General features: G+C 38.2%; 1 protein-coding gene across 6 annotated transcripts in view; it reads right to left on the bottom strand.

The window, feature by feature from the left end:
* Nav3 (neuron navigator 3) overlaps nucleotides 1-25,279 on the bottom strand; it is an 830,635-nt gene that overhangs the window by 124,670 nt on the left and 680,686 nt on the right. For all 6 annotated transcript variants that reach the window (XM_045151620.1, XM_045151622.1, XM_045151621.1 and 3 more), the window contains one exon: nucleotides 21,564-21,683. In XM_045151620.1, the coding sequence (XP_045007555.1) occupies nucleotides 21,564-21,683 (120 nt within the window). The remainder of the gene's footprint in view (nucleotides 1-21,563; nucleotides 21,684-25,279) is intronic.

The following is a 25,279-nucleotide window of genomic DNA, read 5'->3' as shown; positions in this document are numbered from 1 at the left end:
CCTCACAAATGGGTAGGGATACTCATAGAAAATAAAGCCCAAGCACCATTGGAGAGGAAAACCACAAGATAACATAAAAGAGCAATGTGGCTTACAGGCTTTGGAATAGCTGACAACTCTTACAATTTCACAGGCAGCTACTTCAAAATAGCACACAGAGAGTATTCGTGTCACAAAGAAAATCTTCACTTAAGATTTTTTTCTTTAATTATCATGAAAGATGTCCAGTGAAACCACTGGGATCCCAACCCACAGCTGGAGACACATGTCAGGACAATGCAGAGAAAGTATAAGAAAAGACACAATACAGAGAATCTGGGCCACAAGTGAGCTGCAGAAATGTTGGAGAAGGTAAACAGCATCAACTTTATTGAAGTAGCCGTTTATAACGTCACTGTGACAAGAATACAAGTAATAATAAATATATTTGCTGCTAAGAATATTCTTGTAAAAAGCAGGAACTAAGCATTTGGGTACAATAAATATAGAAATAAATATTGTCACTCAAAGTGCTAATCAAACTTAATTCTATTTGTATTTTTCATGGAATTGCATAAAATACCAATCCAATAAATTCCTGTGAAGTTGTCACTAGAACTTTCAATACCAGTAAATAAAGAACATATGCTTCAAAGAAAGTCTACTTAACACAAAGGTAAACAAGGCCGGAGTCAAAGTTGGCTATTAAATGCTTCTGTTAGAATTTTTGGTCTGAATTTTCTGTTAGAATTCTTTTCTGATTTAAAAGGAGCCAGAAATTTTTCTGAACATTTTGCAGGCATAGTCTCATTTAATACCCAAAAATTCCAGAAGGGCAAATATAACTATTATTTCCTAAGAAGAAAATAGGCCTAGAGCCAAAAGTGAAATAACTTTCCCAATTATGTCCAGTAGTTAAAAAATGACTAAGTAAGAAGATAAGCCCAATTATTGGTCCTCTTCAAACTTATGTTTTTAATTTTTGTACCATCTCATCTCTTTGATGAATTCACCAAACTTGGAAGCCATTGCTAAATGAGTCTGGAGTATTTAATCGTACATAAGTCATCAACACTTTTATCAGGTTGTAGCTTTACTCGAAAATTGAGCTTTGGAATTAGCCACTCTGTTTCCTGTGGTTAAATTGCTTTATCTTCATTTGCCAAAATATAATGTAAATGATATGTTCATGGTTCTATTCAGAAACTTCATCCTTTTTACCCAAGTGCCAATTTTCTGTTTCAAACTGCCTGCCTGACATCTGCTCCTAGATGTTCATCCCCCACACAGTATGTTTCTTACTGAATCTAACATCCTTCTTCGCAAACTCTTCCCTTCCACTAGATGTTCTTTTGCCTCTCTTCTAATTCCAACCTATGCTTTCATGTTTCCCAGTAGGTTCAATCAAGCCTAGGCCAGAGTTTTAAGGGAGAAGTTAGTAAAAGAGACAATGAAAGAGATGATGAAAAATGTGAGGTGTTACAATGACCACCTTGGGATTCTCAAGCTATGCTGAGCACCAAGATTTTTACCAATAGTAGGTCTATTATGAGCCATGCCATATGGAACTGCCAGGTCATCAGCTCTACCTATGCATGGAAATATATTAATAAAAGTCATGAGACTCTTGATTCTAGGGATGAATATTCCATGTGTCTGAAAAACTAAACTCACTTTTTCTATAGTTCATAAAGGATGGATATTTTTTTAAATATTTAATTAATTTATTTATTTGAGAGAGAGAGAAAGAAAGAGGGAGAGAGAGAAAGAGAGAGAGAATGGGCCCGCCAGGGCCTCTAGCCATTGAAAACGAAGTCCAGATGCATGAACCACCTTGTACATCTGGCTTATGTGGGTTCTGGTAAACTGAACCTGGATTGTTAGGCATCATGGGCAAGCACCTTAACTGCTGAGCAATCTCTTCAGCCCAACATTAGAGACATTATAACTAAATATTTCACAAAGGCATTAGAGAATGATGCCTATAGCCTGATATAATTTTTCTTCTAACAAAATTTGTTTCTCTATTTCGACCCTTAATTTTGTACATCATACCTACTAGCTTATACGAGCAGTGTCTAAAGCACACCCAACTCTATTTCATGATTCTTAAATTGCCTGTGGTGACAGGATTCTGAGTTAGCTAGCCTGTATGCTGTTATCAGATGCATGTGCTCAGCTAAATAAAGCTGTAACACATACAAGCTGGAGATCATTAGATGGAGCTGATTATTCCTACAATCTGCACTAAAATTTCTAGATTAATTTCACACTGAAGTCTACACATTCTATTGTGCTCTAGAGAGCAGAGCATCATGATGAGAAAGAAGAGCCTATGGACCCCGTGACCACCAATATTAATTTGAACACTATTACCATACCATGGGCAATTGGTTTGATATCTTGGCAAAACTCCAAAGCAGCAACCAATCAAGAATTATGATCTATTTAGGGCTGGAGAGATGGCTTAGCGGTTAAGCGCTTGCCTGTGAAGCCTAAGAACTCCGGTTCGAGACTCGGTTCCCCAGGTCCCACGTTAGCCAGATGCACAAGGGGGCGCACGCGTCTGGAGTTCGTTTGCAGAGGCTGGAAGCCCTGGCGCGCCCATTCTCTCTCTCCCTCTATCTGTCTTTCTCTCTGTGTCTGTCGCTCTCAAATAAATAAATAAAAAATTTAAAAAAAAAATTAAAAAAAAAGAATTATGATCTATTTAGATGGAAACTAAACTATTGTGAGGAAAAGTGAAATTTGAAAGTCATGATTGATCATGGTCCCTGCTGAGCTAATGAGATACTGTCATTACAATGATAATGGAAGAAAAATGGCAAGAAAAGAAACCCTCCAAAGTGGGGTGATTAAGCCTTGTAGCAAGAAGACATTTTTATGTAGGTGAAATTTATTTTAAAGACATGTTTCAGGATACAAAACAGGTATGCGTTAATTTAAGGTTCATTCTCTGTAGCACTCAGGCAACTTAATCTTACACAAGGGCCCTATTGATCTTCAGAAGTGAAAGATGCCTGTTCTGTCCTCACAGCTGCCTTGTTACTACAGCTTCATGAAATTCATTTTGTAGCTTCTGATTTTTTATATGCTAGACTTTAACTTATACTAGGTGAATACCTACTATAAGAAATATCCTTTTTCATTAGAAAATATTGTTTTTACACTTATTCAAACTAACCTAATTTGAAATGTCAGAGTCAATGATACAATGATATAACTGGAGATTCTATTGTGTATAGAATGGGAAGTGGGAGGGAGCAGGTTCACAGAGTATCAAAATTTTTACAAAACATATCAGCATGACAAATATATTTATTCTTTATCCTTCAGTTACAAATACGGAATAGAGTCTCTTCAATTATGATCATGAAGCTTTTTGCACAATATGGAGTTAAGAAGAAGTCATCTTCTTTTTCCTTACTGTTCTGTGTAGGGATGAGAGGAACTTTCCATTGTGCAAGAAATTGTTATAACCTCCACTCAGTGGGCAGGATATCCTAACTTTTTTTTAGGTGTTCTAACTGGAGGTGGCTCTGTCCCTCATGGTTAAGATAGTTGCAGTGGAGGTCTTAACCATTTTCTAATTAAAGAATCCTCAGGTTATTTTATCTTATTCATAAAGAGTTTTCAAAAATTTATTCTAACTAATATCCTCTTCTGTGGAGAAGGGGGAAAATGTGCTTGGTATTATACGACATGCATTCTTCATATTATTTTACACATTCTGCTATTTTCTTTATTCTTGAGAAACTGGGGACTGAACTCAAATTCTCAAGCAAGAATCCTACCACTCTGCTACATCCCTACCTCCAATCTTATATATTCATTTTTAACAAACCTATTAAGGCAAGTTCGGGATTATTAAGCAGTATCCATATATCAAATAACAAATGCCAAAATATACTCACTGTTTTTGTTAACAAAAATTTTATCAGAGCATGAAAATCATGGACAGATCAATGGCTGGATAACAAAACTTCAACCATTGGCAATATAAGGCTTTGTTTTAAAGCACATTTCACTTAATGCTTATAACTATGAGCACAATTTCCTAAGGAGTTTCAAGTAACTAAGGCATTAATTTATGACATTGTGTCTAAAAATTCCATACTACTTTTTCATTTTAAAAAAGATATTTTAAAGTCCTGTACTAGCCCATGCTGGCAGTGGATATAATACTGTGTGTGTATCAACTCCACATGCTGAGATAGCTCTACCTGCAGCATGACACTTCCTATCACCAAAGCATGTTAACAGCTTGGGACTACAAATGCCAGTTTTACTTCCTAGACAATTCTGAATGCTGTCTGTACACAAGAGAGCATTATTTGAGTTTAAACTTATGTTTGATACATTCACAGAATCACCAAGTAAAGACTGCTGAACATTGGCAAGATATTGATTATATATTTGATCACAATTAATATTTCTTTTAAAAACTTTGTTTTTCTATATAATGCTTCTCTCATGCTAGAATTGCTGAATGAAACTATTCCAAACTTCTGGGTATTTGAAGGAGGGGTATAGCAAGTCTCAGAGGGTCACTTTCACTGTCTGAAGTGCAATTCTGTCCATTATTCTGCTTTAGGGTTGTGAGAAAGTACTTACAGCTTTAAATTATGAGGGGGAAACAAAAGAATGAGGTACAAAGCTCAAACTTGTAACCTGACCTTCTAATAGAAATCAAGTTAACTAGAACTGACTGAGTGAGAATGTCATCAATGCTAAACATTCATATACTTAAATCCATACCCCCAGCCTTCAAAAATGTGACCTGATTTATACATTAGGTGTTTGTAGAGATTATCAAATTAAAGTGAGCATTTCAGGTTATGGCCTAATCTAATATGACTGATGTCAGCATGAGAGAGAGAGAGAGAAAGAAAAGAAACTTAAATAATATACAAAGAGGAAGATAGTATGAAGACTCAACAGATCTTTCTCCCATGACCCTTAGAAGGAAATAGCGCTACACACACCTGGATTTCTTTTCACCCCATTGCTTTTAAAAAGGCTCGCTAACTAGATGTGTTGTCAAACACTTGTAATCCCAGCCCTTGGGAACCTGAGTCAGAAAAATGGCTGAGTTTGAGGGCAGCTTGGGTTACATAGTAAGAGTCTGTCTCAAATTTAAATAATAAATAAAGGGAATCAGAAAAAAAGCAGAAAGCCTCTCTTGTTCACTTGTTCACATTCATTCACTACAATAAACTTCCCTGGGTTCTAAGAGTGAATCCTTCCCTACGACAGAACATCAGAATTTAGAGTCACATTAGGTGTGGAACAGATATTCCAGTGTCATGTGAAGAGCATTATTAAGCCAAGAAGCACATGATTAAGTGGATTTCTGATCAACAGATGCATACTGTTACATATTAAGACATTCCAAATTGAACTACTTCCTCCAAAAGGGAGTCAAGAGGTCAACATATTTGGGAGAATGAGACTTAAAAAGATCACACAACCACTCCCCAAACTTATCAGAGTGGTAAATAACTGCTGAGAGACACTATGAGGTTAGGTTGTAAGAGTGGTAAATAACAGTTGAGGGATACAGTGTTTTGTAGCAATTAAAACAATACCTCTTGAGTAAGGAAGGAAGCCCAAGGGACTCAGGAAAGGACTGAGGAAAGGTGGCAAGAACCCTCACTAAGACTACATGTAGGGAAGACACTTGCTTGGGACAAGACTCTCAGGCCAAGATGCTGCAAGGTGTACCCTGTGCTCCAGATATGCAGCTACAGTGAGTGTTCACCTATGCTGCGACGGCTTCCTGGTGATGTAATTGCTTTGGGTCATCCATGCTTCTGTTAGCCCTTCACCCTACTCTGTAAGGAAACTCAATAAACTCATTGGCTCACTGAAACTGGTTTTGGTGTAATCGTATTTGGGTCTGTTATCTGTGCCCTATCTGGGTGAATAGATGTATGTTTGTTCATATCTCCTCAAGGGAAAAGTGTCCCATAACACATACAGGAACTGCCCTGGCTTTTGGGATACAGGGATGAATAGTATATAGTTCTCATTCTCAATATGACATAGACTTCTGGAACAGACACACAAAGAGTCCTGTGTACTAAGTGGTCTTGAGGAGAGTTCACAGGGAAGACAACATCTGAGGGGAGTCTTTATGGAGGCATAAATCATGAAGAAAAATGCACAGATGGAGAGGTAGCTTATCTGCAAAAGCACTCGCCTGAGAAGCCTAAGGACACAAGTTCATTTCTCCAGTACCTACATAAGCCAGGCATGTTAAGTGGCACATTCATCTAGAGTTCTTTTGCAGTGGCTGGAGGCCCTAGTGTGCCCATTCTCTATCTGCCTCTTCCTCTCTCTCTCTCTCTGTCTCTCTCAGAAGAAAAAACAGAAAGGAAGGAAGGAAGGTATCACTGACATTCAAGTTTTGTTAAGGGATTCTTAGCATAAGCAAAGGCACAGAATAACACTGAATAGTTTGTGTGTGGCGGGGGGGGGGGGCGTTGGGACAAAATGAATAATCAGTACTTCAAAGTGTAAACTGTGAATCAAGGCAAGATGGGGGATAAAGCAAACCTATGGGATAAAAGCCCAAATTCCCAGATGTGTAACAGCAGGAGAGAGGGTGTGTAGAAGGATGTGCTATTAAGTTTGTAGATTCATCTTGAGAGTAAAGATTTGAGCAGTTAACATACTTGTTTGGCATTAGTGATTAGGTTAAAGTGTACTGTCCTATCTAATCCAAGAGACTCTCAGAGACTTACAAGTTTACTTCTGCCCCACCATATTTAAACCTTGCATCATATAGGAGTGACATATTTCAGTAGTGAGAAGAGAATCAATCTACTCACTGAAAGAGGTAAGGGTCTGGATATTGTTAAGTGAATTTCTCAGTCTTTAAGAAATCCATACCATCTTTTTCTTAAGCAAGCTTTACTATGATTTCCTATCATATTCTAAAAATGCCTGTTTTGAAGTGAGTATTTCACGTTTTTTTTTTTTTGTCAGTATAAGTTCAGGCTAATAGAGTTAAAGAGACTTTCAGGGTCACAGAAACTGCAAGCATACTAGAAACAATCTGACACTCACAAATCAAATTTAAAACCACCATTTCATAAGTAATTATGAAAAACATTTATCAATTAACACTATGTAATTTTTCAAATGCATATTAATGATGTGGTTTAAAAACTTGTACTTTGGGGCTGGAGAGATGGCTTAGCAGTTAAGCGCTTGCCTGTGAAGCCTAAGGACCCCAGTTCGAGGCTCAGTTCCCCAGGTCCCACGTTAGCCAGATGCACAAGAGGGCACACGCGTCTGGAGTTTGTTTGCAGAGGCTGGAAGCCCTGGAACGTCCATTCTCTCTCTCCCCCTCTATCTGTCTTTCTCTCTGTCTGTCGCTCTCAAATAAATAAATAAATAAATAATTAAAAACTTGTACTTTGCCAGGGATAGTGGCACCTGCCTTTAATCTCAGCACTTGGGAGGCAGAGGCAGGAGGATCACCATGAGTTTGAGGCCACCCTGAAATCTAAAGGGAACTAAAGAGTTAATAACTAACCTTAAGTTTTAAAGGCCATAAAGAATGGAGACATCCAGTCTCGAAAGGCCAAACAACTCCTCTGATTGATAATTTTCCCTTAGCTCAGAAACCACCTGGTGGGATATACACCCCAGACAATTCTGCTTTAAAAAAAGAAAAGAAAGCCTATTCTGAGCAAGAACAAAAATAACTGTGATTCCTTGTCTACTCCCCTTGGACCTGCAACTGATTCAGTATGTCTTCGGATCCTCCTTATAAGTTTGAACCCCAGCCTGACTCAGTACTTCAACATTCATCCTGCGAGAAGGCTACTGCCCCTCTCTGTACCTGACAATAAACAGTCTGTAGAGATCAACTCCAGTGTTCTCTTTTGCTTTTCTCTTACACTTTCCTTACAGCATCTGGCCTTACATGAGTAATGGGGAATCAAATCTTGGTGTCTAGGCTTTGCAGGTAAATAATGTCTTAACCACTGAGCCATCTCTCCTGCCAAGTTTTACATTATTATTTATACTTTTGTATACTCTGATTTTCTTCAATAGTCACAAAAAAGTTTTAAGAGAATAAAACAACTACTTAGTTCAGATAAGAAGCACTCCTTTATAATGGAACACTTTCATTTATGATTTATCTAAAGAAAACATAGGGACATTCTGTGAATGATTTAAAAATTAGCTTTTTGCAAATAGCACAACTATTTCAAACACAAATTAAGTCAAGCAAAAAAATATGCAAATGGAGCACATATGACTGTCCTAAATAAATGCCTGTCGCCCACTCTACATAGCCACAGAGAAAACACAGAATGTATCAGGTGCCAGCCAGAAGCTCTTAATTTAATGATCCCAAGTTGATGTCTCACTCCATTAGTTTGCTTAATAAAAAAGGAATTCATTGCTAGTTCTTAGAGGAAAGAAAAAGTGTGTCATGCACTCATGGAACTTACTAAATCAAATTATACAATTAAATTTGCCAACACAATTTTTCCTGTTTTAATGCTCTTTATGAAAAAAAAAAAGAGTCCTATAATATTAAAGATCCAAGTTGTTTTCCTGTCACATAAGCACTCTTTTAGTAGTTTTCTGGATATACAACAAGCACACTTTTCCTCTTCCCATTTTTTGGAGGGTGTGTTTCTTTGAATCTTTTGGAATAGTTTCCCTGCCCCCCTGATATGTATTGGATTTCAAAATAGTGGCAGATTTAAGTAAGCCAGGCATAAGCATAGTGTGACAGACAGCTTCAGATCACTAAGATGAACTTCCAAACAAGGCACAGTTATGGAGAAAGGGATTCATTGAAGGTAGAGAGGAAGTTCCATCAAAATAGCAGAAAAAGATGGCCTGCTTTCACAGGACCAGGCACAGAGAGGAAAATGAATACCATCTCCAGCAATAGCACAAGTGAGCATACTTCAGGAACTTCAGGCTAAATGGCAGCTGTCCACATATCTTTAGACTGGAATTCCAAATCCATCACCATACCTTATAACTGAACCCTAGGATCTGCCGGGTGACACCTCTTCCAGCCAGGTGGCTTGCAGATCTCAATTACAAATTTTAATAAAATCCTCAATATATTAGGGCCATATATTTAAATTACCACTTTCCACCCCTGGTCCCCAATGGATTCATAACCATCTCATACTGTATATTGTTAAATGTAAAGATCCCTACAATCTTTATCAACTTAAAATAGTTCCAAAGTCACAAGCCTAATCTGAGATTTAAGATTGTCTCTTAGCTGCAAATTCAGTAAAATCAAACCAGTTATAAATCAAAGCACAGAGTCAACATTTTCAACTGCTATATGATATAACAGGGAGAGACAGGAATAATGAAAACTCAATTACGATCAAGCCAACATCAAACTTCTGCAGTTCAAGTCCTATAGCATAACCAGTACCTGAGAGTCTCTGGATGTTCAGACTCCATCCCTCCAGCTGGGTTGAGTAGCCAGGGAACACTTCCATCCCCAGCCAACAGCTTCCATGATAGCCCTTGCACAGTCTTGCTATATCTAAACATCTTTAGCTCTCCACTGCAAACCAGGGTCCATCTTCCAATGGCTTTGCCAGTCTATCAGTGTGGTGGTTTGATTCAGGTGTCCCCCATAAACTTAGGTGTTCTGAATGCTAGGTTCCCAGCTGATGGATATTTGGGAATTAATGCCTCCTGGAGGGAGTGTATTGTTGGGGGTGGGCTTATGGGCTTTATAGCCAGTTTCCCCATCCCAGTGTTTGGCACACCCTCCTGTTGCTGTGGTCCATCTTATGTTGGCCAGGGGGTGATGTCCACCCTCTGCTCATGCCATCGTTTTCCCCTGCCATCGTGGAGCTTCCCCTCGAGCCTGTAAGCTAAAATAAACCTCTTTTTCCCAGAAGCTACTCTTGGTTGGGTGATTTCTACCAGCAATGCGAACCGGACTGCAACAGTAAAGTGGTACCAGGAGTGGGGTTGTTGCTAGACACCTGACTGTGTGGCTTCGGCCTTTTGAAGCTGATTTTCAAGAGGAATGTGGAAGGATTTGAAACCTTGGCCTAAGAGATGCCTTGCAGTGCTGTAAGTACAGCTTGATGGTCTATCCTGGTCAGAGCTGAAAGACCTGAAGGCAGTAAGAACTATGGACTGTGAGGTTTGGCTTATGAGGGTGAGAAAGAGCTGTGCCTGGACTGGGCTAGCAGTTTGTGTGAGAAGCTTGCTCTTGTGCCCATGTACTGAGAAGTTGTGCAGGGTTGCTTAGCGTAGAAATGAACTGGTGTGTGCAGAGGGATATGGCACAGAAAGAAAAATCTTTGGGTGAACTGCTGCCCATTCAGCTGCAACTGAGAGATTACAACCTTTGAGACTGGGCTAGCTGACCTGCGCTAGGGCAACAAGAAGAATGTAGACTCTTTAGAAGGGGCCTGAGTGCTCAAGGAGTGTCCTGTTCTTCAAAGTCTGCTTTAATCCCCCCTGGATTAACAAATTGGCACCCTACCTGGTATTGTGGAGTATAAGAAATGCTGGAAAGAGGGTCATTGAGTTTGCAACACGGTCTTGTGTTTTGGAAATGGCCATGGGCAGTGTGAAGCGGGTTTGCTGGTTGCCTGCATAGAGACCCCATGGGGCCATGAGGATGAACCGTGGCTTGCAGTGGAGACCCAGTGGAGATTCTGGGACCATGAGATGGCTGCCGAGGAGCTGCCGGCCCCGGTGAAGTTTCCCAGGACTGTGAGTAGCCTAGCTGGAGGGGCGGAATTGGAATGCCAGAGACTTGTTGCTGGTTAGAATCATCGGACTTGAAGATTTGTCACTGGTTTGAGTTGCTGGACTTGAAGCTACAGAGTTTGATGTTTGCCCTGGTTGTTTTAAATCTTGTATTGGTTGAATGTTTCTTTGCTATGCCCAATGCCATCTATTGCAGTGTGAATAGTTATTCTGTGCCATTCTGGGTTTTTTGAGGTTATATTTAGGTATTATGGCTCAGTTAAAAGATCTTGAACTATGGGGATGTATGAACATCATTGAGATTGATAAAAAAAAAACTATGGGGACTTTTAAAGTTAGACTGAATACATCATGCATGGATATCAGTTTATGGGGGCCAGGGGCGGAATGTGGTGGTTTGATTCAGGTGTCCCCCATAAACTTAGGTGTTCTGAATGCTAGTTTCCCAGCTGATGGATATTTGGGAATTAATGCCTCCTGGAGGGAGTGTATTGTTGGGGGTGGGCTTATGGGCTTTATATCCAGTTTCCCCATCCTAGTGTTTGGCACACCCTCCTGTTGCTGTGGTCCATCTTATGTTGGCCAGGGGGTGATGTCCACCCTCTGCTCATGCCATCGTTTTCCCCTGCCATTGTGGAGCTTCCCCTCGAGCCTGTAAGCTAAAATAAACCTCTTTTTCCCAGAAGCTACTCTTGGTTGGGTGATTTCTACCAGCAATGCGAACCGGACTGCAACAATCAGTATCATGCCCTTTCTATATGTGTCAGCAGTGACTCCTGAAACTGCACATTTCATGACCATTCCACACATTTTCTTGTGCTTTTCAAACCAATACCAGGTATGTGGGACACAGCTATATTATTAATTCAGGGAAGAAATAAATCTTAACCTTTAGAAGCAGGTTCCTTTTTCAGTCAACACTTTCAAAAAGGATTTACCTTTCTACCATAGTCTTTCTTCAGGCATCTTCTCCATTGTTGTAATGTAAAACAGTTGGGCCATCTTACTTAAGATTGCTAATGTGTTTGACAATAGTAGCTTCAGTGTCCTAAAACCAGTCTAAGTGCCTGTAACTTTTACTGGTTTGAGTTTTTCCAACTTAAAATCTTAAATTTCCGAGTCCCATATTTTTAGCCAAGCACATCAGTCCATTACAAATTCAAATTTAACCTTAATCAAACTCTTTGGGCATGGGCAGCAGAATGCAGCCAGCCCTTATGCCAGTTTTACTAGGGTTTTCTGTTCTCTTTTCTTCCCCTTAGAATGTTCATAACCCAAGCTTCCACATGTAATTCTCGCTACACCTAGAATTCTCAAACTCTCATCAGAATAGTCCATAAAATTTGGCTTACTGCTCCAGAAGATGTCTTCAGTTCTAAATACCAAGTCCATGCCCATCCTTCCAAAACAAAAGTTCCAAAATACTAAAATCCACATGGGTCAGATTTACCTCATTCCACTTCTGGAACCAATTCTGTGACAGACAGCTTCAGGTCCCTGAGATGACCTTCCAGATTAGGCACAGTTGTGGAAGAAGGGATTTATTGATATAGAGGAAAAGTTCCATAATGGCAGAAGAATCTGGCTCACTTTCACAGTATCAGGCATAGAGAGAAACTAACACCATTACCAGGACCTGCACAAACAAGCACACTTCAGGAACTCCAACACTTTCCACACCTTTGACTGGAATTCCACATCCACTATCACACCTTAGGTCTGGAACCTAGGATCCACCCAATGACACCTCCTCCAGCCAGGTGGCTGCAGATCTAAATTACAAACTTTAATAAAATCCTGAATATATTGGGTGTCATCTATTTAAATTACCATACACAGTGGCTCAATCCTCTGACCCTAGCACTAGGGTGAGAAAAGCAGGAATACCACAAGTTTGAGGCCAGTCTGGGAAATGCAGGGAAAACTTGTCTCAAAAAATTACTGACTTACTTAACCAGGTGAAAAGACAAATCAAAGAATGAACAACAAGGGATGGAGAAAAGGCTTAGGACTTAAGCCATTTGCCTGCCAAGCCTAAGGACCCAGGTTCTATTCCTCAGCACCCACTTAAGCCAGATGCATAACGTAGGACTTGCATCTGGAGTTTATTTGCAGTGGCTAGAGGTCCTGGTGCTCACCCTCATAAATAAATAAATAAGTGAATAATAAATAAATAAATAAATAAGTGAAAAATTTTTAAAAAGAATGAATAATGAAATACTGTTAAATAGCTTTATTGATATTATCAAGATAGCTAGCCACTGATAAGTTCCAAAGCATATAAGAAGTTTTGGTGTTTTCAGATCTACCAACAATCAGTAGTGAGAATACAATATGATTATGCATTGTTTAACTTACCAAATATTTTGAAGCTAACTTGAAAAGAATGGGTTTTATTTTATATATATATGATAAAGAATCTATATATAACTTATTTTTGTAATGGTAAAAACTTGGAAACTGAATTCAAATTCTGCTGTTATCATTTACTAACAAAGTAGACTGGTAAGTTACCTGATCTAAAAATTATGCCTCATTAATATTTACTATTAATGTTACTTAATATTACTAAAATGTAACAATAAAATCCTTCATAGGTCCATTGCAAAGACAATGTATTTAAGTAAGCAATTTATTGGTAACACAAACTAGATCCTCAATACACAACCTTGACTCTCATCTTCTTCCTTCTCTTCCATCTTCATAAGATTTAATGGTAAATCATATTAGGAGAAAAGGGGAAAAAACCCTCTGTATAAATAGGGGTGTTATGACTGTACCTTCTATTGAAAAAATAGTTCTAAAATGGCCAGCTTAAGTTTTGGCAAGCTTAATATTCAGACTTTTTCTTTTGAGATGATTTTTCTACTTAGCCCTCACTGTCCTCAAACATTATGGGACATAGGTTGTCCTCCAACCAACGGTCCTCCTGCCTTAGTCTCTCAAGGGCTGGGATTATAGGTGTTTTGCACCACTAATCCTGGGATAGTACTTAAAGAGGCTGTGAGCACAGAATATAGAACCATATATTCTTACGAAAGGTGTCCTTTTTTAAAAATTAAAATGTCTACAACTGGACTAGAGAAATGGCTCAGCAACTAACAGCATTTCCTTTGCAAGTATGAGGGCCTGAGAAAACCCAAGCGGCCCCTCAAATTCAATCCTCAGGAACCACATGAATAGCTGGATGTGGCCAATAATGTGTGTAACTTCAGTCCTACTGAGGAACACAGACCAGAGAATCCCCACAGCCTGCAAAAATGGCAAGCTGCAGGATCAGTGAGAGACTAGCTGAATAAGAATTGGCAGAGGAGCAATCAAGGACACCCAGTGTCCCATTCCGGCCACTTCAGGCAAGTGCATGGGGTGCTGCCTATATGACATACACCCCATAGACTATATTTCACACACGTACAAGTAAAAACAAATGTCTGTAACTTGAGATAGTTTCACTGGTCAAGTGCCTTTTGAATCAATGGCATTTTAGGTTTACACGATACCTATTATAATGCTCTTTTGAAGTTAAGACCTCTTAGTACAGCATCTCATTATATGTGTGATGTGAATTAATTCCAGAAGGGGACTTATAGGAAGTTTATATGGTTATTCACAATAGTCCATCTACCTCTGAGAACTAAAATGAAGTACCGCATGAGCTCCTAACCCTGAAATAGTGAGCTAGAATGACAAAGGGAAGGTAAGAGGACATCAAGCAATAGTTTCTTTACTTTCTAATACGTTTCATCAAACTCTATTTGTTGAGAAAGAATTGTGACCTAAAAGTGAGTTCCGTTGATTTGAAATTAAATAATGATATTTACTTTTTTCCATCTCTGCCTATTAATCTTTTTAGTGTTTGCTTTTAATTACTATGGAAAGCTGGTAAGCTAATGAAGAAAATACATAAGATTGGGGTATATACAAGTTCTGTGATTAAGCTGGAGCAAACTGACACAGAAGAGGATGAGTGAGTAATTAGCGTGTACACAGACAAGAGACAAACATAATCAATCTGACCTTGGAGAGTTTTGCTTGGCATTTTAGGAACAATATGTTGGTTTTACTTTTCCTGTTTGAAAAAGGTATGGGAATAGTAAAGACTTTCATCCTGATAAAGGACTTCTCATGTGATTTTATGGCAATACTTTATGATTCCCTTTGTAATGACAATGAAATCTTCTGCATATTGATAAAAATTGTGGATTTAGAGTTTTAGTGTGACTATATATGCTTAAGTTTGGTTTTTCATTAGATAAGAAAAATCTGCTAAGCAAAATATTTCCTTTCTCTTTTGGATAGGATCATGGACATCTAAAATCCAGTGTTTTCAATATTATGTATCTAATATCTTAAATTAAGGGCATTCTCTGCTTAATATTAGTTTCAATTAATTTTATGGCTATTTTTTATCATTTAACACACATGATAGTAATAGCATATCTGAAGTTGGACATGGTGGCACATGCCTGTAATACTAGCACCCAGAAGTGTTATGGGCTAAGAGGGTTCAAATTTAGCCTGAGCTATGTAACAGGACCCTATTTAAACACACACACATCCACATACACATTACAGGAACATATGGGTCAATTGGCAATTCCAAGACAATCCAATAAAGTACTTTTACTACTCCCCTACTTATGATGCTGACTACAGTTACAGAAAGCACATCTTCCCTTGAGTCTAGTATGAACTCATTGCCTCACATGTTGAGTTCTTATTCTTATAAGTTATGTATAGAATTTTTAGCACAGGGCTGGGGAGGTAGTTAATTGGATAAAGCCCTTACACTCAAGCCTGAGTAACTGAGTCTGGATCACCAGTCTCTATGTAAAACAAAACAAAACTGGATGTCACAATAAGTGAAAGTTAGCAGAACTAGAATTCAGTGTCTGATCCAGTCTCAGCCCTTAACAACAGAGCCTTCTACTACTTCCCCAATCTAGCACACTACTTAGGTGGCCTCACTTCAGAGTTAGCCCCTTGAGTCAGACCAATCAGCTCTCTCCCAGACTCATCTGAGCCTAATGGAAAATCACATCCCAATAATCTGCAGATTGTAGAGCTTGCCAGGTAGGTAAGGCCTTCTTTATCTTAGCTGTTTATCTCTCCTTATGCCTGAACCTCCAGGTCACTGTTCTGGTAAGCCCTCCCCTACCCTAGTGGCTGAGCTGAAATGAGGCTTTCTTTTTCATTTTTTTTGTTACTTTCTTCTAAGCTAGGGGAGCCTTATTGACCTCTTAACTTTTTATAAGGTTTTTTTTTTTGGTATAAAATATATATATTTATTTATTAGAGACAGAGAGAGGGAGAGAGAGAAAATGGGCATCCCAGGACCTCTAGCCACTGCAAACGAATTCCAGGCACATGTGTCACCTTATGCATATGGCTTATGTGTGACTTGGAGAATCAAACCTGGGTCCTTAGGTTTTGCCCTAACCATCTCTCCAGATGAACTTTTAGGTTTTTTTGAAATATGAAAGTGAAAACCTTATAACTTTTTGGTCCACTGTGTGTGTGGGGGGGTGTGGGTGTGGGTGTGTGTATTCCTTTAAGCTCTGGCCCTTTTCAAGTTTCCTGGAAAGCCCCGTCATATTTTTCCTCCTTTCCCATGCTCAGTTTACTGCATGGGCTCCTAGACTTTGCCTCCACATGGACATGTATACCCTTTCCAGCCTCCTCACTGGATTCACAATCTCCTGTGAATAAATCTATTGGTTTATAATTTATCCTTCTCAGTTTGTTTGTAGGTTAAAAACAAACAAGAAGCTGGGTGCAGTGGTGCATGCCTTTAATTCCAGCACTTGGGAGAATGAGGTAGGATGATTTCTGTGAGTCTGAGGCCAGCCTGGGCTAGAGCAAGACCCTACCTAGAAAAACCAAAATAAAATAAATTAAAATAATAAAATAAAATAGACAAGAGCCTCAAAGTTGGGTTCACAGACTTTTCCTGAACTGAAAAGTGCCAGATCAACACCAGACTCTGAGAACACTGATGCTGAGATAAGAGAAAGAAACAGGACATTGCCCCAGAATCTGGCAGACCAGCTAGCCTGGAGAATGCAGCAGTGAAGAACAGACATGAGCATATGAGACCCTGTCTTAAATGATTTCGAAGCGAGTACCATTGCCCCAAAGTTTTCCTCTGATCTCCACATGCACAGCATAGTTGATAGCTGCCAATGGTCACTTCTTTGTGGAAGCAGACATTGGCAATTCCCTCTTCTGTCAATTTCCAAAATGCCAGTGAACCCTGCCTGATATGGTTCAGTCTGTGTCTGTTGGCTGCTCTAGCTTTCTATTTCCTTTTTTTTTTTTTCTTTTTTGAATTACTTGTTTATTTAGGAGAAAAAGAGAAAGATAGAGAATGGATGGGCATACCAGGGCCACCTTCTGCATCTGGCTTATTGGATTCTGAGGAGTCAAACCTAGATAATTAGGCTTTGCCGACAACTGCCTTAACCACTAATCCATCTCTCCAGCCCAAGCTTTCTTTACTCTGGAATACAGGGTTCACACTCAGGTTTTGTTTCCTCATGCTATATCAGAGTAGTGCTGATTTACATAGCAATTAAAGACAATTTAATTAGCTGTTGCCCAAATAGGCCTAAGGCAAGCTCAAGGCCAGCTCCGTGGAGGGAAACTATAACTGGGAGGCTGACCTTAAATTTGTCCTGTCTTCTATTAAAATTAACATGAACATGTAGCTCAAATATTCCTCACAGTTCCTCACGCCTAGTGTGGGGTCTCTGACTGGTACATGTTATTCTGAAGTGCCAGCATCATAAACAGCTGTCTCTGTGAGAAGCTAAGAGGGACCTTGGACCTTTACACAACCATCACAGAATGTTCTACACCCTGCTGTATATAAGCATACCTATGATTTTTACAGATTTACTTGAAATAAATGTTTTATCTTTAACTTAGTTGATCTCATAGATCTGTTTGCCGAGTTACCAATATTTTCTTTTCTTTTTTTTATTTTAAACTTATATTTACATATTTAAAAAAGAGGTGCAGACTCTTGGCTTCGCTTGAAATATACAATGTTTGGTAATTTTTGGCCTTTATTTCCACATTTGTGCATCTCCAAATTTCAACTTTTAAGGTGGAAAACGGTGACCACAATAGGTATTGCATTTACTGTCTATAAGCCACAGAGTCCTTATGAGATGACACATTTGCTGATCCTTTGACTATGAACATGTACCCTGCACAGCAGTGAAAACTGAAAAGTCTATTTATTACTTAATCTACTTATACTGTGGAGATTTATGGTCATAGACAAGTCAGTTAACGTACATAGATAAAACCCAAGTTTCCCCACTGGATTCTCCAGCTCAGCTATCACTGTCACCTGGAGTTTTACACTACCACCATAAGGAAACTACCGGAATTCACATCAGTCTTTTTCAATAATCTTACATTGCTATAAGAGGATTCATAGTAAACTACAGTAGGTTTATCATATGTTCTTGTATTAACATTAAAATTACTACTTCTACTTAGCACAATAGCTTTCTATCACCTACCAGTCCAGACCTCTAGCCGGGCATCCTAAACCCTTAATCTCTTCACATCAACACCTGCGTTCCCAGTGCAGAGGCAGAATTCCACAAACAGTTCCTTACACCAAGCTCTTCTATGGTTTGGTGCTCTCTTTCCCATAATTCCTTCTGCTTTATACCAGGCTGTGCTAAAATACCATCTGTCCTTTTAAAACCCCATTAAATTATACTGGTGTTTGCTTTATATTTGTCTTTCTTTGCATTTCAACTATCTGTTAGGAATTTATTAGGAAAGTCCATAGAGAATCGCCGATATGTTTAATGTGGATATATATTCTAAAATCTTATGTTAAAAAGGACACAGAACCAGAGTGGGGTTTCTATAGAAAGTAAAGGAACTGCACTATATCTATATAACCATACTTAAAATACACCACAGCTAGCTGCTGAAATTCCTCTGTTTTTCTGTGTGTTGGAGAAGGTTACATTTTTAATCTTATGGCAAGAAAAACATAGCTATTCTTTACGTTCCCATCCACATTCTAAACAGATATATATATGAGAGGAATGTCTTCACCAGGAAAACACAGTTCATTGAACACTCTGCTAAACCAGCTGGCTGTCTCTGTTGATGTATGAGGACATTTTACTTATACAGCTGTTAGAAATAAGATCTGAAACATATGAAAAGATAACACTGAGTAATTCGGTTTTTATTTTGGCTTTAAGTATTTTAAATCCATGAACAACTACTGGAAGTTTTATTTACTAATTTTCTAAAATAGATTCATCCCTATATGATCCATAGCATTTGAAAGAACTTTAAGACTGTAGAAAACCACAAGGATGGGAGGTAAAACAACTGAGTCCATGTACTGCTACCTAAATTATCACATGATCTTAGGCCTTTTAATATTTTTAAATTGTAATTGTTGAGTCTGCTAAATAAGATACTAATTTAGTGTTTTAAACAAAAATTTATAATATAAGAAACACTGGAAAAGAAGATAGTAAGATGTTCCAATATGTTAATGTATAGTGGGATAGCCATACATAACAAATAATAAAAGTTAGATGGAAGGATTTTGAGTATTTCCCTCACTCTGTATGACAAATAAAAAGTCTTTAAACACTATGATAGCTTCTGATGTGTTTTTAACTTGGCACACCAGGGCCTCCAACCACTGCAAGCTAACTTCAGATGTCTACTCACATCACTGTGCATCTGGCTAACGTGGGATCTGGAGAGCTGAACATGAAACCTTAGGCTTTGCAGGCAAGTGCCCTAACTGCTAAACAATGTCTTCATCTCTTCTTTGTCTTTTGAAAACATATTACTAAACAGGGACATGGAATTCATCCCTGCAGGATTGCAATTAGATGTGCAAGGCCTAGCCTGTTATGAGAAGTGACTTGGGGTAGTTGCAGGCCCTCGCAGGTCCTCATGCTTGTAGAACAAGTGCTAATAACTGCTGAGCCATCTCCCTACTCACATGAAACTTGTTTTTTTATGCTTAGATGTTTACATTAAATGTTTATGTTAGGGTGGGCTTTGTATCTACTCAGTCATATTCAAAAAGTGTTCTTTTAAGTTGAATGTGCATTAAAATACTAGGGACTTGGTTAAAATTCCAACTTTCTGCTTCTTAGCCCCAGAGATTTTAATTCAGTAAGTTTCATATTGATCTGGGAATTTTTATTTGTAACATATTCTCATTTGGTGCTACTGGTACAGGTAAGGTAGCAGAGAGCATTCTAAGCAGAGGAATATAAGGCAGAAAGGGTGCTGTTTTGCTGGTGAACCGGGTACCAACACAAGGGTGAAGGAGATCAACACAGAGAAAAAGCAATTCCTACCAAATCAGGGAGCGAGAGACCTAGAGGCCCCCAACACCTCAGCACTGAAGCAGACCCAAAATGAACCCAACATGGCTCAGGGAAATTTTGCAGAAGATGGGGTGGAAAGAATGTCAGAGCCATATGTTGGGTCATGATATGCAGAGACATTTATCTTACCCATAACTGTGGACTAACTCCACAATGTATGACCCATATATCTCAACAAGGAGGGGCCAGGGGGAGGGGGTAGGTCATGGGTAAGCCTAATAATGGTACCAAACTGACTGTATTTGCTGAATACAAAACTAATTAATAAAAAAATTAAAAAATTAAAAAAAGAAATATAAGGCAGAGCCCTACAATCAAAATTAGTTTAGACTTTTTACAGGACAGAGACATTTAGGTTTTGTTGGGGGATGAAATTAATGCAAGAGTCAGTGATGAAATATATTTGAAGGGTATCTGAAGGGGATTTAAGATGGGGAAGGTAAGAGAAACATTCCAAATTCATGTCCCAATTAGCTAAGATATGGTTAATATATAAGTGAGGAGAAGACTAATATCAGAATTCACTGTGTATCCTTTGGGCCTAGTCATATAGAACTCAGTCTGTATATATTCTTATTTCAGAATGTGGGTGCATTGAGTCTTAACCGACTGTCTTTGTCATAAATGTTGAATCAACAAAGCATTGTAGCTATTGATATATAATAGCTTAATAAAGTTAAAAAATTGAGTAAAAAGGGAGTAAAATCAGATCAGGAATATATTTTATAACATCAATTTTCAAAGACAATGTTCTCAAAGTATAATGAATCTGACAAAATCAACAATAGCTGCCAACAGAATAGTAATAACCATATGAAACATATGAATACTTTTAAAAATTGTAAGAATGCAAGCTGGGTGTGGTGGTGTATGCCTTTAATCCTAGCACTCAAGAGGCAGAGGTAGGAGGATCACCTTGAGTTCGTGAGTTCGAGGCCACCCTGAGATACAGAGTGAATTCCAGGTCAGCCTGGACTGGAGTGAAACCATACTTTGAACCCCCCATGCAAAAATGAAAAAAAGAAAAGAAAAAAATTGCAAGAATGGAGAAGGTGATATCAGCTTCACGTAAAGGTTGTATGTTTTCACCACTACCCAAAACAAAAACACTGGGCTTAATGTAACTAACAATGTGAAAGATGGTTTTATCCTTAGCTTCCATCCAGTTAAATCTAAGCACATCTGAATTGAAAAATCATGAGCCAAGTTTCTTACCAATAATGAAAATAAGTATGTCTAGAAGTATGCTTTTATATATATTGAACATTTAAATTTATAGCAATAAAATACTTTTTCAGTATTACAAAGATAGAATCCTCTTACAAATAAAATCACCTTCATTTTAAAAATATTTGAAAGTTATTATTATGTCAAAATAAAATGTCCATTGGTTTGCACTGTGAAACACTTGTTACCTTATCTATGAAATTGCTTCATAGATGCTGGTGGGATTACCTGTCTGCATCCACTGTCACATCATGGACACCTCTCTGGATGACATCCCTGGAACTTGCTGTGTCTGGTATTCGGTTCAGACTTCTAGTATACAGGTTGAGTCCACCATCTGTCATGTACCTGAAAAGAAATGTTAACAAAGCATTAATCAACATAAAATTAAATTACCATATCTACATAGCTTAATAAACACATGTGTTCTGAATTAAGAACCACTCCAAATCAACTCTATGATTTTTTTCCTCAATAAATGTTCTACTCATCAGAATAAAGTTCAAATTCTATTTAATGTTATTACAAAATCAATATTTTTACTGTGACATGTAAGTGCCCTTTCATAAAATCTGCTTTTTCTTGTTTTCTACATTTTAAATAGGTTTATGGAGAATATACTCTGCACTAAATAGAAATATAGTAATTTCACTTATAAAGGCCTTTTTTGATGATTTGAAGGTCATGGGATTAATGAGACATTACTAAACTTAAAAATTTATTGGATTAAAAAACAGTTAAGTCACAATTGACCATTGTCATCAAGTAGCAGCCAGGATATAGCAAATGTTGCATCTGTTGTAGCTATATTATCTCATCTTAGAAATGAATTGCACGAGTGTGTAATGGTTAAGCATTGGCAAAGGGTCATTCAACCCATCATGGAAGAGCTAAGAAACAATTCTGAAAAGTCAGCTCCACAAACCATGATGTTGCTTATGATGCAATACTATGTGGGCCAAAGAGTCACATCACCTTCTCCAGCTTTGGTCTCTCAGATCTTCTTACCATCTTCCAAGCATCACTATTACACAGAAATAGTGGGCCCTGATGGTCATGATTATGTTAGGTAATGTTGTTTTCTTGGATATGGGGATTAAATGAGGGTGGTCAATCAGGCTGGACAAATCCAATTTTCCCTGTTGTGAACTGGGATTTAAAGATAGCTTGTTAGTCCTTCTATTAATGAATCCAGGTGCTATACTATCTTTCCTCTAGCTGAAAAGAGCCATAGAAGAATCAGTCCAGCAAAGTATTCTATATAGAGCATATTTTTTTGAGCCAAGTGTCTGTATTATAAGTTATATTCCCAGTCCACAATGTTCCGCTGGCTGTAGAATGAGATATTTGAAGGCTCCCTAGGCAGAGACCCCTGGATTCCACACCATCAGCTTAAATCTAGCATAAAATTGATAATATATTTACTTTGTCACAAAAGTTCCTGCTACTTTTGTTTATGCTAATGAAGTTAAAGGAGAACAGAGCCGCCACTTTGTCAGTTGACTATAATGCACTCTTTCTTCTTCTTTACCCCTAACTATCCTAAGATGGCATTTGTTTAAATACATGAATCTGTACTGCTGCTTTTATTTTTGGAATGAACTAAAAGAGGAAGATTTTATTTTTATTTTTTATTTTTTTTAAATTTTTTTGTTCATTTATTTATTTAGTTATTTGAGAGTGACAGAGAGATAAAGAGGCAGAGAGAGAGAGAGAGAAAGAGAGAATGGGCATGCCAGGGCCTCCAGCCACTGCAAATGAATTCCAGATGTGTGCACAACCTTGTGCATCTGGCTAACATGGGTCCTGGAGAATCGAGCCTTGAACCAGGGTCCTTAGGCTTCACAGGCAAGTGCTTAACCGCTAAGCCATCTCTCCAGCCCTAGTTTTTATTTTTATTTTGTTCAGTTCTGTTTTCTTATCACCTTAATGATAGCCAATTTGACCACAATAGGAATGGCATGAGAAAAAACAAACAAACAAGTACCCTGTCATGTTATTACAAAACAGCAGAGAATCTGTAAGAGTACATATTACATGATCCTAAAACTACACACCAACTTTCCTGTGTGTATGACTTGGTTATAAAATAGCAAACTGCTACTATTTTCTAGTCACAACTTCAATTTTCCTATCCAGAAATATGCATATATTGTATTCTGTATTTATCTTTTTTTCCTTGTTTTTCCTAATGTTGCAAAACAGGGGTGTACACTTAAAAATATATTGCTTGGCATTTTGTGGTTTTGAACCTCATGTAAATTACCATCATCTATGTTTGTATGGTGCTTTCTTGCACTCAGTAAAATCACATTTTTTTAAAGATTTTTATTTTTATTTGTTTATTAGAGACAAGAGAGAGGGGAAGAGTGAGAGAAAGAGAATGGGCATGCTGGGGCAAATGAACTCCAGACGCATGTGTCACTATGTGCATCTGGCTTACGTGGGTCCTGGAGAATCAAACCAGGGTCCTTAGGCTTAGCAGGCATGCGCCTTAACCACTAAGCCATCTCTCTAGCCCCCACATCACAGTTTTACTATGCATGTGCTTTATAATGTCTCACTGTGTTCTTCATTGGTACCACAATTGCTGATCGTTTGAGTACCATAAACATCTGAGATACTTTTGGTCTTTTTGTTGTTACAAGAAAAATATGAGCTGTCATAAGCATTTATGTGCACATGTCCTTGTGCTCATGTGTGATTTATCTAAAGTCTTTGAGAGATGAACCACTGGGCCATGCAAATATATAACCTACTCAATTTTATTAACTCATTAATACCAATTTATTATCTGCCTACAAATGGAAATGTTCTGCATTTGAAAACTTTGCCAATCTTTTGTATTTTTAAAGAAACTGGTGGATATGAAAACACGTCTAATTTTGCTTTTAATTTATAATTTCCCCATTACTAAGTTGGTCATGCTAATACTATACAATAGACTCTTGATTTTTTTTTTCTATGAAATATCTATAAATTTATTTTGCTCAGTTTCTGGTAGACTGTATGTGAGGTTTTGTGTTGTTTAATCTTTTTCCCTGGTACTAAGCTTTTTCTAGATGTACAGATTTCATGCATTTGTGGATTATATGGAATTTAATTCTGGCCATTTTGATTTGCTCATTTGCATTTGATAGTATTTTTTCTGAATGAAAAGAAGAAAGGTTTAAATTTAGCTCTTTATTTTTATTTATTTATTCGAAAGGAAAGAGAAAGAGAGGGAGGGAGGGAAACAGAGGGGGAGAGGGAGGGAGAGAGAGAGAGAATGGGAGCTTTAGTGCCTCCTACCACTGCAAACAGACTCATATGCCACACGGTGCCATCTCACTTTATGTGGGTACTGGGGAATCAATCCCAGGCCACCAGGCTTTGCAAGCAAGTGCTTTTAATCACTGATCCATCTCTTCAGCCCTCTATCTTTGTATAGAAATTGTGTTTTTTATTTTCAGTTTTCAGTACAGCTAGCTTATTTATTTACTTATTCTTTTATACTTTCATTTATTTGAAATAGGGTCTCACACTGTAAGTTTGGCCTGGCCTAGGTCTCATTAAGGTAGTTGAAGCTTATCTCAAACTCATGGTATTAAACCTCCCTCAACCTGTTGAGTGTTTTAACTTCAGATGCATGCCATCATCTCAAGTTTTAGCTTCCTTCAGATATTTGAATCTCTTTCATCTCTCACCTTCATCAGCACCTCTTGGAGTTTTGCCTTTATTACCACATACTGTTCACTGTGATTCTTCTCCTAAAAGCTTTCTCTGTGGGCCCTGTCCTGGGAGAGAACCCTGAGATCATCTAAACAGTTCTTGGAGACTACATTCTGCTTTCTCAGCAGACACGAACACAGGCTGTCTAGGGACTCCCAGGTTGAGCCAGTTTATGTAGGTTTTCTGTTAGATATTTGAGAGCCTTTGTTCAGTGATATCAGATGTCTTGCTGC

This window comes from Jaculus jaculus, chromosome 6, assembly GCF_020740685.1.
Source record: "Jaculus jaculus isolate mJacJac1 chromosome 6, mJacJac1.mat.Y.cur, whole genome shotgun sequence".
NCBI classification, from domain to species: Eukaryota; Metazoa; Chordata; class Mammalia; order Rodentia; family Dipodidae; genus Jaculus; species Jaculus jaculus.
The sequence above is the reverse complement of the archived record's forward strand: the minus strand, read 5'-3'. Positions and strand labels throughout refer to the sequence as shown.